Source organism: Giraffa tippelskirchi, chromosome 7, assembly GCF_054371585.1.
Source record: "Giraffa tippelskirchi isolate mGirTip1 chromosome 7, T2T-mGirTip1v1.2.pri, whole genome shotgun sequence".
In the NCBI taxonomy this organism is placed as follows: Eukaryota; Metazoa; Chordata; class Mammalia; order Artiodactyla; family Giraffidae; genus Giraffa; species Giraffa tippelskirchi.
This window is the reverse complement of record NC_137281.1, coordinates 4,853,716-4,865,235: the sequence shown is the minus strand read 5'-3', so window position 1 is coordinate 4,865,235 and position 11,520 is coordinate 4,853,716. Positions and strand designations below refer to the sequence as shown.

The following is an 11,520-nucleotide window of genomic DNA, read 5'->3' as shown; positions in this document are numbered from 1 at the left end:
AGTCGTGTCCGACTCTCTGCGACTCCATGAATTGCAGCACGCCAGGCCTCTCTGTCCATCACCAACTCCCGGAGTCTACCCAAACCCATGTTCATCGAGTCGGTGATGCCATCCAACCATCTCATCCTCCGTCGTCCCCTTCTCCTCCCACTCCCAATCCTACCCAGAATTAGGGTCTTTTCCAATGAGTCAACCCTTCGCATAAGGTGGCCAAAGTATTGGAGCTTCAGCTTCAACATCAGACCTTCCAATGAACACCCAGGATTGATCTCTTTTAGGATGGATTGATTGGATCTCCTTGCAGTCCAAGGGACTCTCAAGAGTCTTCTCCAACACCACAGTTCAAAAGCATCACTTCGGCAGCGCTCAGCTTTCTTCACCGTCCAACTCTCACATCCATACATGACCACTGGAAAAACCATAGCTTTGACTAGACGGACTTTTGTTGGCAAAGTAATGTCTCTGCTCTTAAACATGCTATCTAGTTGGCCATAACCTTCCTTCCAAGGAGTAAGCGTCTTTTAATTTCATGGCTGCAGTCACCATCAGCAGTGATTCTGGAGGTGAATAGTAATTCCTTTAGAAGTCAGACTAGATGGGTCAAGTAAAAGGCCAAAGGTTTGTGGGAGTAGAAAGAGTATCCGCCTCATTAGTTTAAGCCGGACCTTATATACTTCTCAACTAGCTGCTGAGAATACATAAAAAGAATACCCCAACGTTGTAAGAGTTCTATTAGGCCCTTTCCCAAGACTTACATCCTGAGATAACTGGTACAACATTAGGCAGGGAGAACAGGTTCCAGACAATGTCTCTGGGCAAGATATACTGTTGCTGTGTAATCAGGGGTACAATTCTTGAGATATAGGTTCCCAGGCAAGATGTGTTACAATTATAAGCATTAACATAGAGCCTAAGAAAAGCATTTCCATGAGTAAGATATTGTGCTGTGTAATCATTAGTTCTGGACCTAAGGACACATCAGTTCTATGGCAAGATGCATTGTTGTACAAGGCTTAAGGAAAGCATGAGTGAGAATGTTTGCCTCCTCCTTACAGGGCCTTGGACAGCCTGCCTAGGCTTTAACTGTTTCATTTCCTCCTGCTTTCAGGAGAATACGGTTGCCAGGGAAAGGGGTGGAGAAATCATTCTGTAACTTCTTCCTGCTGGGAAGCAGCTTAGACCCTAAATTGTAGAGGCAACATATTCTCCTTATCCTCATATTGAGGGTCTCTGATCCAGGGGTCCTGAGTAATAGCTAGAGGAGGCTGTGGAAACGGCAGGATCATGATCACTTTTAACTTAAATACCTAAGCCACTTAGATACAAAGTTCATTATATAGTTACAGATATAAAAAGCAAACAGCAAGAACGAGATGACTACAATTATTATAGTAAAGATAGTTTTCCACCAAGGAGGGCTTTGTATTTGAGCTTCTATAGCATCAAATTGCCCTCTACCGGTTAACATTTCAAAAGTAATTTGGTTTTGGGGAGTGCCAGCTCGAGCCTGAGAATTGGCACGGTCTCCGGCCACATCCTGAAACCACATTGTCCACTTAAGATATTCTCCTGGTTTAAGAAGAGCCCTTATCAAAAGTCGCCAATCATAAGGAACAAAATTTCCAATAGAAGATGCCATAGCGTTTAAAAGTTCCTTAGTAAAAGGCGAATGAGGGGCGTACATAGTTACAGCTTTTTTCATTTGTTGTATGTGAGAAAAATCAATATTCATATTGAGGTATTACTTGCCCTTGGGCGTTAGTATTTGTCAAAACAGGAAAAGTAGAGAAACCATCGGCCTCAGAGATGTGAGACTGCAAAGCCAGTAACTCAGAAAGCCTTCGTCGTGAAGGAGAATGAGTGGATGGTATTTTTTCATAAATTCGAGTGGGTGCTAAAGGCTCATCATTGTCATTAAGTATTGTCACCCTTAGTGTCAAAAAGAGCCTCAGTAGAATCATCGTCAGGGTCATCTCTTTCTTGAATTGAGGGGAATTTCGGTTTTGTGCCCATTGCAAGATGAGGAGGAGGAGCACTTGGGGCAGGGCTGATGGGAAAATTTTGAAATATTTTATGTTGCTCTAATTGAGCCTTTTGGAAAGTTGCATCATCTAATTCATATTCATGTAACAAGTATTGTGCCCTTTGTCGAATATCAGGGGCGTGGGGGGAGCCAGAATTACTTTGAAATGGCACAATCACAGCTTCAATAAGAGCCCATAAGGGCCAGAAATCTATTGGAGTATTTTTTCCCCCGTCTTGAGGCTCGTTTAACTTTCTCTTTAATCTGTCTGCAAATTTCTAAACTGAAACTGCCTTCATCGGGGAATCAGGGATTATGTTCAACCACTGTTTGGAGATAAGCCTCTATTTGCTGACGCGAAACCGAAAGTCCTTGAACTTTAAATAAATGATGAGGCAAAGTAGAAAAGTGGTGGGGATTTCCAGCCATTGGTCCCATATCCTCACACTTACCGACCTCCGTAGGCCCACAGTCATTCTGTCTGCTTGCCAAGGGATTTCTCCAGGTCCCTGTTCCCGCGCCACTTGTTATGGTCTTTACAGACTGGGACCTGGGGACTGGAGTCGATGAAAGGAAGGCGAAGACAAGAAGGACGCGGGGGACCCAAGTCTCGAGTGAAACAAGGGGTACATTATTTGCAGAAACGCATGCTTGTATATCTTCAATAAAATGATTACTCAGCCATTAAGAATGAAATCCCATCAGTTGCAACAAAACGGATAGTCGCGTAAGTTAAAGGTCACTGAAGGGAGTCACTGAGGGGAATCCCAGCAGGTGCTCTCTCCCAGGATCTCAGTCCTGAGAACTGCGTGCTGCTCTGCTCGTTCCTGTATTGCAGGAACTGATAAGGAACAGAGCGTCCTTGAGAAACAGCACACAAAGGAAGAAAATGCAACATATTGGATCCCTTAAAGTTGAACGTCCCCTGACACTTATCCAGAGCAGACTTTACTAGATTCCAACACAATATATTCTTTAATCCTATAACTACTATTAACACAGATTTATTTGTTTTATATTTTTAAAAACTTACCACAAGGGGATATTTTGACAAGAGCAGAAAACCATTTCGAGGCATTGAAGGATACCTCCCTTCCTCTCCCCACTTGGTATCAAGATGGTTTGACTAAACAACGGAAATCTGGAAAATTTATATTACAGGGAAAGAGTTTTGCTTGTATTTCTCCAGATGGACTCAACGAAATCAGTTGGCTCCCTCTTCGGAAGATCCGCCCAAGGGGAGCCACTGGCATTCAAGATAGAGAAGAAACACCTAAATCCCAGGAGGATGAGTTTCCCGTAGAAGCCATGGCGGCTTTAAAAATTTCCAAGAAATGCCGCACTCCAGGTCATCGACCTTATGACCTCCCCACTTAGGGACAGGTAAAAGCCCTTACTAATCAAGCTGAAAATCTCGTTTCTCAAGAGGGAGTGCCTCGGAATCCAGAAAATATTTTTGTTGCTATGCTTGCTTTTGCTTCCCCTGCTCAGGCTGTCTTGATTAATCACAGTTGTTGGGCTTATATACCTAACCCCCCTTTACTGCACGTTGTAGAATGGACAGATATAGGACTGTTCGTATCCAGTAATGACTCAGTACATATGCCTCCTCCTTGGAGCGTGGAGGTGCCTCTCATCCTGAGGAAGAAGGAAGACTAATTAACATTTCGCTAGGCTATGAAATCCTTCCTTTATGCATGGGCCCAGCAGAATGATGTATTAAAGTTAGTCGACAAACGTGGGCTTTCATCCTGCCTCCAAAAAAAGATTTCTGCACATTGTTTAGACTGTTTACTGCCCTGTCCTTTTATGAGAACCATGTCAATACTACCAACACTTCAGGAAAAGGACAAAAGTTGGAATGTATGAGTTTACATATAAGGATTTTAAATATATTATTTATTGCGATAGATGTCAAGTTAAATCAGGGAAATTAACGTTTGTGGCCAATTACACCATTGTTGATTGCGGACTCTATTGTATGTGGTTATCTAACTGTTCAGATGATATTAACAGTACTATCTGTGATTATGTTACTCAAGTAACATGGAAGATTACCAACAGTTTGATGGAACACTTTCATGACAAAGGACACCTTGGCTGGCATGACGGTGGCATGGCACCTCCTTACCCTCAAATCGTCCTCAATAAACGAATTGGGCCTGAACAATGGGACATCTGGAAACTTGCTACAAGAACTGAAAAACGTGGAACTTGCACTGGATATTTCACAGGGACCAGACATAGTCATAGTAACTATTCCTTCCATTATAATCATTCATATTTCATACAAGCTTCTCTTCCCCTTCCTTTTGTTATACCCATAGGAAACTTAGAATTTAATAAGACTTTATGTTCTGTGACCTGTATAGATTGCAAATTGTATACTTGTCTTAATTCCTCTATTTCTCTAAAAAATGAATCACTTTTGATTCTTCGATGTTGATGTAATCTGTGGTTGCCAGCAGATCTCCAACAATCCTGGAAAGAGGGTCCCATGGCAAGACTTGCCTCCCAGTTCCTCACTAAATTACTCTGACGATCTAAGCGATTCATTGGATGCTTGATTCTTGGCATTTTGGGGTTAATAGCCATTTGCACCACTACTGTTGTTGCAGACATTGCTTTACAAACTTCAATTCGAACACAAAACTTTATTCAAAACTGGACTAAGCATGCTCATACTATAGGGGTCACTCAGGTTCAGATAGATGAAAAAGTTCAAGATAAAATTCAGGAATTAAAAGCAGCCATCCAATGCGTTGGAGATCAATTAACAGATTTAAAAAAACAAGTATCATTAAATTGTGATTGGAATTCTATTCAATTTTGTATCATTCCTCTCTGGTTTAAATTTAACCATAGTGCTTACAATTGTGAACAAATCAAATTTCATTTGTAAGATATGCATAATAATGCTTTCTTAAATGTACAGTTGTTGCAAAAGGAAATCCTTGAAACCTTCTCTAAGAGTCTACCCTCTTCCAACAATTTGGAAACCTTAGCTGAACAGCTAGCTTATCAATTATCTGGGCTACACCCTTGAAGATGGTTTCAAGGCATTACACATAGTATTGGATCTGGTACTATAAGGCCAATAATTATCCTGGTGATTATATTTGTAATATACCGATGCCTTTCAAGTAAAATTGTTCAAACTAAACAAACTGAATTGGTCAGGGCCTTTTCCACAAAGGTGTCTACAGTCACCCCCAATTACGAAAAAATTAAAAAGGGGGAATTCTCAGGGGATGTTCAACTTTAAGGGATGCAACATGTTATTTTCTTCTTTTGTGTGCCGTTTCTCAAGGACTCTCTATTCCTTATCAGTTCCTGGAAAACAGGAAGGAGCAGAGCTGCACGCGGTTCTCAGGACTGAGATCCTGAGAGAGGGCCCCTGCTTCGGTTCCTTTCAGTGACTCCCTTCAGAGACCTTTTACTTAAAGGTAATCTATCCAGTTATGCCCCTCTTACTCAGGACATGGAATGCTTTCTGGCCCTTTGAAGATTGTTATTTGCTTGGCTTTGTTTTTGCTCAATTTTTTTTCTGCCTAAAGGTGCCTTGTATGAAGATATATAAACATGCGTTTCTGCAAATAAAGCACCCTTGTTTCACTCGAGACTTCGGTCCCCTGCATCCTTCTTCTCGTCAACTCCAGTCTCCAGGTCCCGGTCTACAAAGACCGTGACAGCTCTGTCTTCCTGCATCCTTCTTCTCATAAACTCCAGTCCCCAGGTCCTGGTCTACAAAGACCGTGACAGCTCTGTCTTCAATTTCCACAAATAAGAGTAACTCTTCTTTAATCATATATACAACAGTTATTTCTATCCAATGGAGAACATGACCCTTTTCCTATGCATTGTTCCAAGCACACCATCAGTCCCTGGTAACTGTCTCTCGCCTCCTACAAAAACCCAGTCCTTTTAACATCTTGCCTACTCTGTTTAAGGGCAATTGGTAGAACATTATTTCTCACCAGTATGAACTATCTGATGACTTATGAACTGTGAATGTTTACTAAAGTGCTTGCCACACTCACATTTGTACGGTGTCTCTCCAGTATGAACCGTCTGATGAACACCAACGTTTTCCTTTCGGTGGAAGACTTTGTCACATATATCACATTTAAATAATTTATTTCATGTATGAATTTTTCGATGTTTCCAGAGGCTTGATCTATTAGTAAAGGCCTTGCCACACTCATCACATTTGTAAGGTTTCTCTCCAGTATGAACTCTCTGATGACCTAAAAGGATTGACTTTACACGAAAGGCCTTGCCACACTCATCACATTTGTAAGGTTTCTCTCCAGTATGAACTCTCTGATGACGTAAAAGCATTGACTTCACACAAAAGGCCTTGCCACACTCATCACATTTGTAAGGTTTCTCTCCAGTATGAACTCTCTGATGACCTAAAAGGACTGACTTTACACGAAAGGCCTTGCCACACTCATCACATTTGTAAGGTTTCTCTCCGGTGTGAATTGTCTGGTGACTTAAAAGGTTTGCCTTTACACGAAAGGCCTTGCCACACTCATCACATTTGTAAGGTTTCTCTCCAGTATGAACTGTCTGATGACGTAAAAGCCTTGACTTTACATGAAAGGCCATGCCACAGTCATCACATTTGTAATGTTTCTCTCCACTATGAAATCTCTTATGTTTTGTGAGCTGTGGAAGCTGACTAAAGTCCTTGCCACACTCATTACATTTGTAAGGTTTCTCTATATGTATTCGCCGATGACTTGTAAGGTGTGAATTTCGACTGAAGAACTTGCCACACTCATCACATCTGAAAGGTCTCTCTCCAGTATGAATTCTCCAATGAAGCCGAAGATGTGGTTTTCGACCGAAGACTTTGCCACACTCATCACATTTGTAAGGTTTCTCACCAGTATGAACTGTCTGATGACTTAAAAGGATTGACTTTACACGAAAGGCCTTGCCACACTCATCACATTTGTAAGGTTTCTCTCCAGTGTGAACTCTCTGATGACCTAAAAGGATTGACTTTACATGAAAGGCCTTGTCACACTCATTACATTTGTAAGGTTTCTCTCCAGTATGAACTGTCTGATGACTTATGAACTGTGAATGTCGACTAAAGTGCTTGCCACACTCATCACATTTGTACGGTTTCTCTCCAGTATGAACTCTCTGATGATATAAAAGGACTGACTTTGCACGAAAGGCCTTGCCACACTCATCACATTTGTAAGGTTTCTCTCCAGTATGAACTCTCTGATGACCTAAAAGGATTGACTTTACACGAAAAGCCTTGCCACACTCATTACATTTGTAAGGTTTCTCTCCAGTATGAACTGTCTTATGACGTATGCACTGTAAATGTCGACTAAAGTGCTTGCCACACTCATCACATTTGTACGGTTTCTCTCTAGTATGAACTCTCTGATGACCAGCAAGGCTTGCATTTCCGCTGAAGACTTTGTCACATATATCACATTTAAATAATTTCTTTCCGGTATGAATTTTCTGATGTTTCCTGAGGTTTGAGCTTTCAGAAAAGGCCTTGCCACACTCATCGCATTTGTAAGGTTTCTCTCCAGTATGAACTCTCTGATGATATAAAAGGATTGACTTTACACGAAACGCCTTGCCACACTCATCACATTGGTAAGGTTTCTCTCCAGTATGAACCGTCTGATGACTTAGGAATTGTGAATGTTGACTAAAGTGCTTGCCACACTCATAACATTTGTAAGGTTTCTCTCCAGTATGAACTGTCTGATGACGTAGAAGGATTGACTTTTGACGAAAGGTCTTACCACAGTCATCACATTTGTAAGGTTTCTCTCCGGTATGAACCCTCTGATGATCAGCAAGGCTTGCATTTCGGCTGAAGACTTTGTCACATATATCACATTTAAAATATTTCTTTCCTGTATGAATATTCTGGTGTCTCCTGAGGTTTGAGCTGTCAGTAAAGGTTTTGCCACACTCATTACATTGGTAACTTCTCTTTCTTGCATGGATATTCTGATGACTTAAAAGGAATGAATTCTGATCAAAGATTTTACCACATACATCACATTTATGTAAGTTTGCTCCTGAGTGGATTATCTGATATCTAGTAAGGGTGGAGCTATCATTAAAGGTTTTGCCACAGTCATTACATTTGTAACATTTCACTTCTGAATGAATTTTCAAGTGATGTGCAAGCTGTGAACTTTGAGCAAAGAATTTGTCACATACTTCACATTTATGTAATTTCTCTCTCGTATGGATGGCCTGATGTTTAATGAGGTATGAGCCTGTAAGATAGGCTTTCCCACACTCATTACATTTGTAAGGTTTTTCCCTGTGTGCTTTGAGATCTTGTGTTATTAATGAAGGATTCAAAAAATCATTCCCACACATATAAGAAACACTGGTTTGGAGACAAGGAGGAATTCTTTGAAGTGGTGAAAATGAGAAACTGTTGTTGACAGACCTCTCAACTTCATATTCAGAAATTATCCCACCAGTTTGAAATATCTGCAGTTTATCCTGAAAGTTAAATGCAGGCCTGTTTCCAAAGGGCTTGATTACTGCATCCTTTCTATTGTGTGAATCTCTTCCATCAGGCACATTTCCAATAAGGCTGACAGGTGTTCCTTTGAAATTTCTTTTGTCATCTCTCCCATGACACTCAAAGTCACACATATTTTCCTGACTTTCCCAAAGATGATAACGTTTCATTTCACAGCTTTCAGGTCTTCCCAGCATCAATGTTTCAAATGTTTTTTGTTTATCACTGTTCGCTTTGGGTTGTAAAGGCTTGATCACATGTGTAGGACAGATATCTACAAGATAAAAAGAACCATAGGTATCCTGCTGACAATAATTCAAAAATAAATGTTTCCTGTTGAATATATGTTACACCAAAAATAATACTTACACCGAGTTGTGAAACACCATAACGATGACCTTACATTTTTAGAAACACTAAAGGAATAGAATCCTTAACTTAAGAAAGCATGATAACATAAATTCGCAGTTAAGGTAGCCTAGTTTTAAAAACCATATGCCAAACACACTCACATTGGACAATATTATGCCAACTCTCAAAAACAGTATTTTTCTACGAGGACCCCTAGGAACGTATCAATCAACAGTCGTCTCAAATTGAAAAGAAAAATATTACACTATCATTGTAGTCTGCATACTTACTGCACATAAATAAATTCTAAACAATATATTATATATTGTAACAGTAAACAATCCAAAACCAAGCTTACCCATTAATAATTAGCTATTCATAATTGGTTGTTTACAATTGAAAACAAATGTGAAAATGAAGAATAAGACTAAAACGATTTTTTGAAACCAACACAGTTTTCTAAATTTGCTATAGAACTACATACCCAAAAAGAAAAGGCATTTTACAACGTTAACAAGTAGTATGTGTCAGCTGTACTGCAGAATACACGCTAAAAGACCATCATCTGTAAATGACACAAATTACGACGTAAAATATTCACCAGTTTTCAAACCGCCAATGACCAAAGCAATCCCTACCTATGTTGCTGTTCAGTCGCTCAGGCGTGTTTGACTCTTTGCGACCCCGTGGACTGTGGCCCACCGGACTCCTCTGTCCATGGGATTTCCCAGGCAAGAATAATGGAGTGGGTTGCCATTTCCTTCTCCATGGGATCGTCCTGATTCAGGGATCAAACCTGCATCTTTTGCATTAGCAGGTGAATTCTTTACCACTGAGCCACCAAGGAAGGCTAATCTCTAGCCATGCACTATTCTCAATTACCTGATTGAATAGCACCAAAATATAATAAATAAAAAGTGAGTGCTTTGTGTATTTATTGACTACGGTCAAACACAATACTGCTGAAAAATGTCACAACTGAAAAGCATACAAGATATAAGGTAAATAAATGAATAAAATTTTAAAAAGATATAATTTAGATAAAGTCATATCATAAAGAACATGACAGAATATAGATATTACCTTTTTCAAACAAAAGTAAATTTTGAGTATTTACTGTAAACCATGCACTACTCTAAGCCAACTGACAGCACTAATTTGCTTTAAAAGGCTTGAGGTAAATTAACATGTTTTTCTCTAATTAGAGCAGGAGACACACCCAACTGGCCCACAAAGTGCTAAGGGAACCAGGATATGAATCTGAACCTACAGACTGAGAAAACATTTGTAAATGTGACCACCTACTGAAAAAATAGATAAGAAAATATTAAAAAAAAAAAAATACTAGCAAGTTAGAAAGAAATATCAAGGATGATACAAGACAGAAGTAGTCTGTTCAACTATTATTCAACCATCCCATCTCGAAATGGTTTGTGAGTCATCATGGATACACAGAGTGATTTAGGTCATGTCCTGAGAAACTTGTTCAATAAATGACCAGAGATTATCTTTACAGTGAGAGTATGTAGAAGGTGGAGGGATGTGATAGGGAAGAACAATGTTTCCATCCATATCAAGGTACTATGTGAGGAATGGTCAGGACTAAGAAAGGGCCTGAGTGGAGCATAGGGTACACAGGTTTATGTCAGAAATCAGCCTGTGACTGCAGGTCTTTGTGAAAATAACTGAGAGTGGAAACTAATATACTGACCTGAAAAGAAAAGAACTGGTGCAGCAAGTTTATGGGCATTATACTATGGGTATGGGACAGAAACAAGAGAGATTTTACAAGTGACTGTGATATATGGAGAAAGCAGGATAATACCTGTTATGCTATTTACAATGTAATGTATCCAACTGTGAATTTTGTCAGTTACAATGGAATGCCTATATTCAAGAAAAACATACACAATATTCCACGATCTTGTGTCAAAATCTTATTACCAGAAATCAGAAGGAAAATCCAGGAAAAGGCTATCTAAACCGGGGGTCCTCTGCCAAGTATGATTAACCTCTCCACTGGACATTTATTTCGTTTCTTCTTCCACACATGTTCACCTCAAGATCGAGGAGGATCAAAGGAAAGGAGGGACTGAAACTGACTCTGGAGGGCCTTCCCAGTTACAAAAGCCTTTCTGAGGAATCCAACTCCTTTTTGTAGAAAAAAGCTTTATTCTCCTAGACCTTCCCAGAGTTCAAAAGAGCAGATTCAAACAGTTACTAATACATAAAAGGATAATAAACCATGATCAAGTGGGATTTATTGAAGGGATGCAAGATTTCTCAATATCCACAAGTTAATCAGTACGATACACCACATTAACGGTTGAAGACTAAAAACCATATGATCATCAATAGATGCAGAAAAGGTTCTGACAAAATTCACGTGCCATTTGTGATAAAAACCCTTCAGAAAGTCAGCACAGATGGACCCTACCTCAACATAAGTAAGACTGTATATGTCAAACACACAGCCAACATCGTACTCAACAGGAAAACACTGAAAGCATTCCCCTTAACAACATGAATAAGACAAGAATGTTCACTATCGCGACTTTTATTGAACATACGTTTGGAAGTCCTAGCCACAACAATCAGAAAGGAAAAAGTAATA

At 39.8% G+C, this 11,520-nt stretch overlaps 1 protein-coding gene across 2 annotated transcripts in view; it reads right to left on the bottom strand.

Moving 5' to 3' along the window:
* Positions 1 to 11,520, bottom strand: part of LOC145515089 (zinc finger protein 320-like) — a 55,670-nt gene that overhangs the window by 27,463 nt on the left and 16,687 nt on the right. Inside the window, exon 7 of one of the 2 annotated variants that reach the window (XM_081514609.1) lies at positions 4,658 to 8,829. The exons of the other annotated variant lie outside the window; for it this stretch is intronic. Within the exon in view, the coding sequence (XP_081370735.1) occupies positions 6,164 to 8,829 (2,666 nt within the window). The 3' untranslated portion in view covers positions 4,658 to 6,163. Of the gene's footprint in view, positions 1 to 4,657; positions 8,830 to 11,520 lie in introns of those variants that run through there. 2 annotated transcript variants of the gene reach the window in all.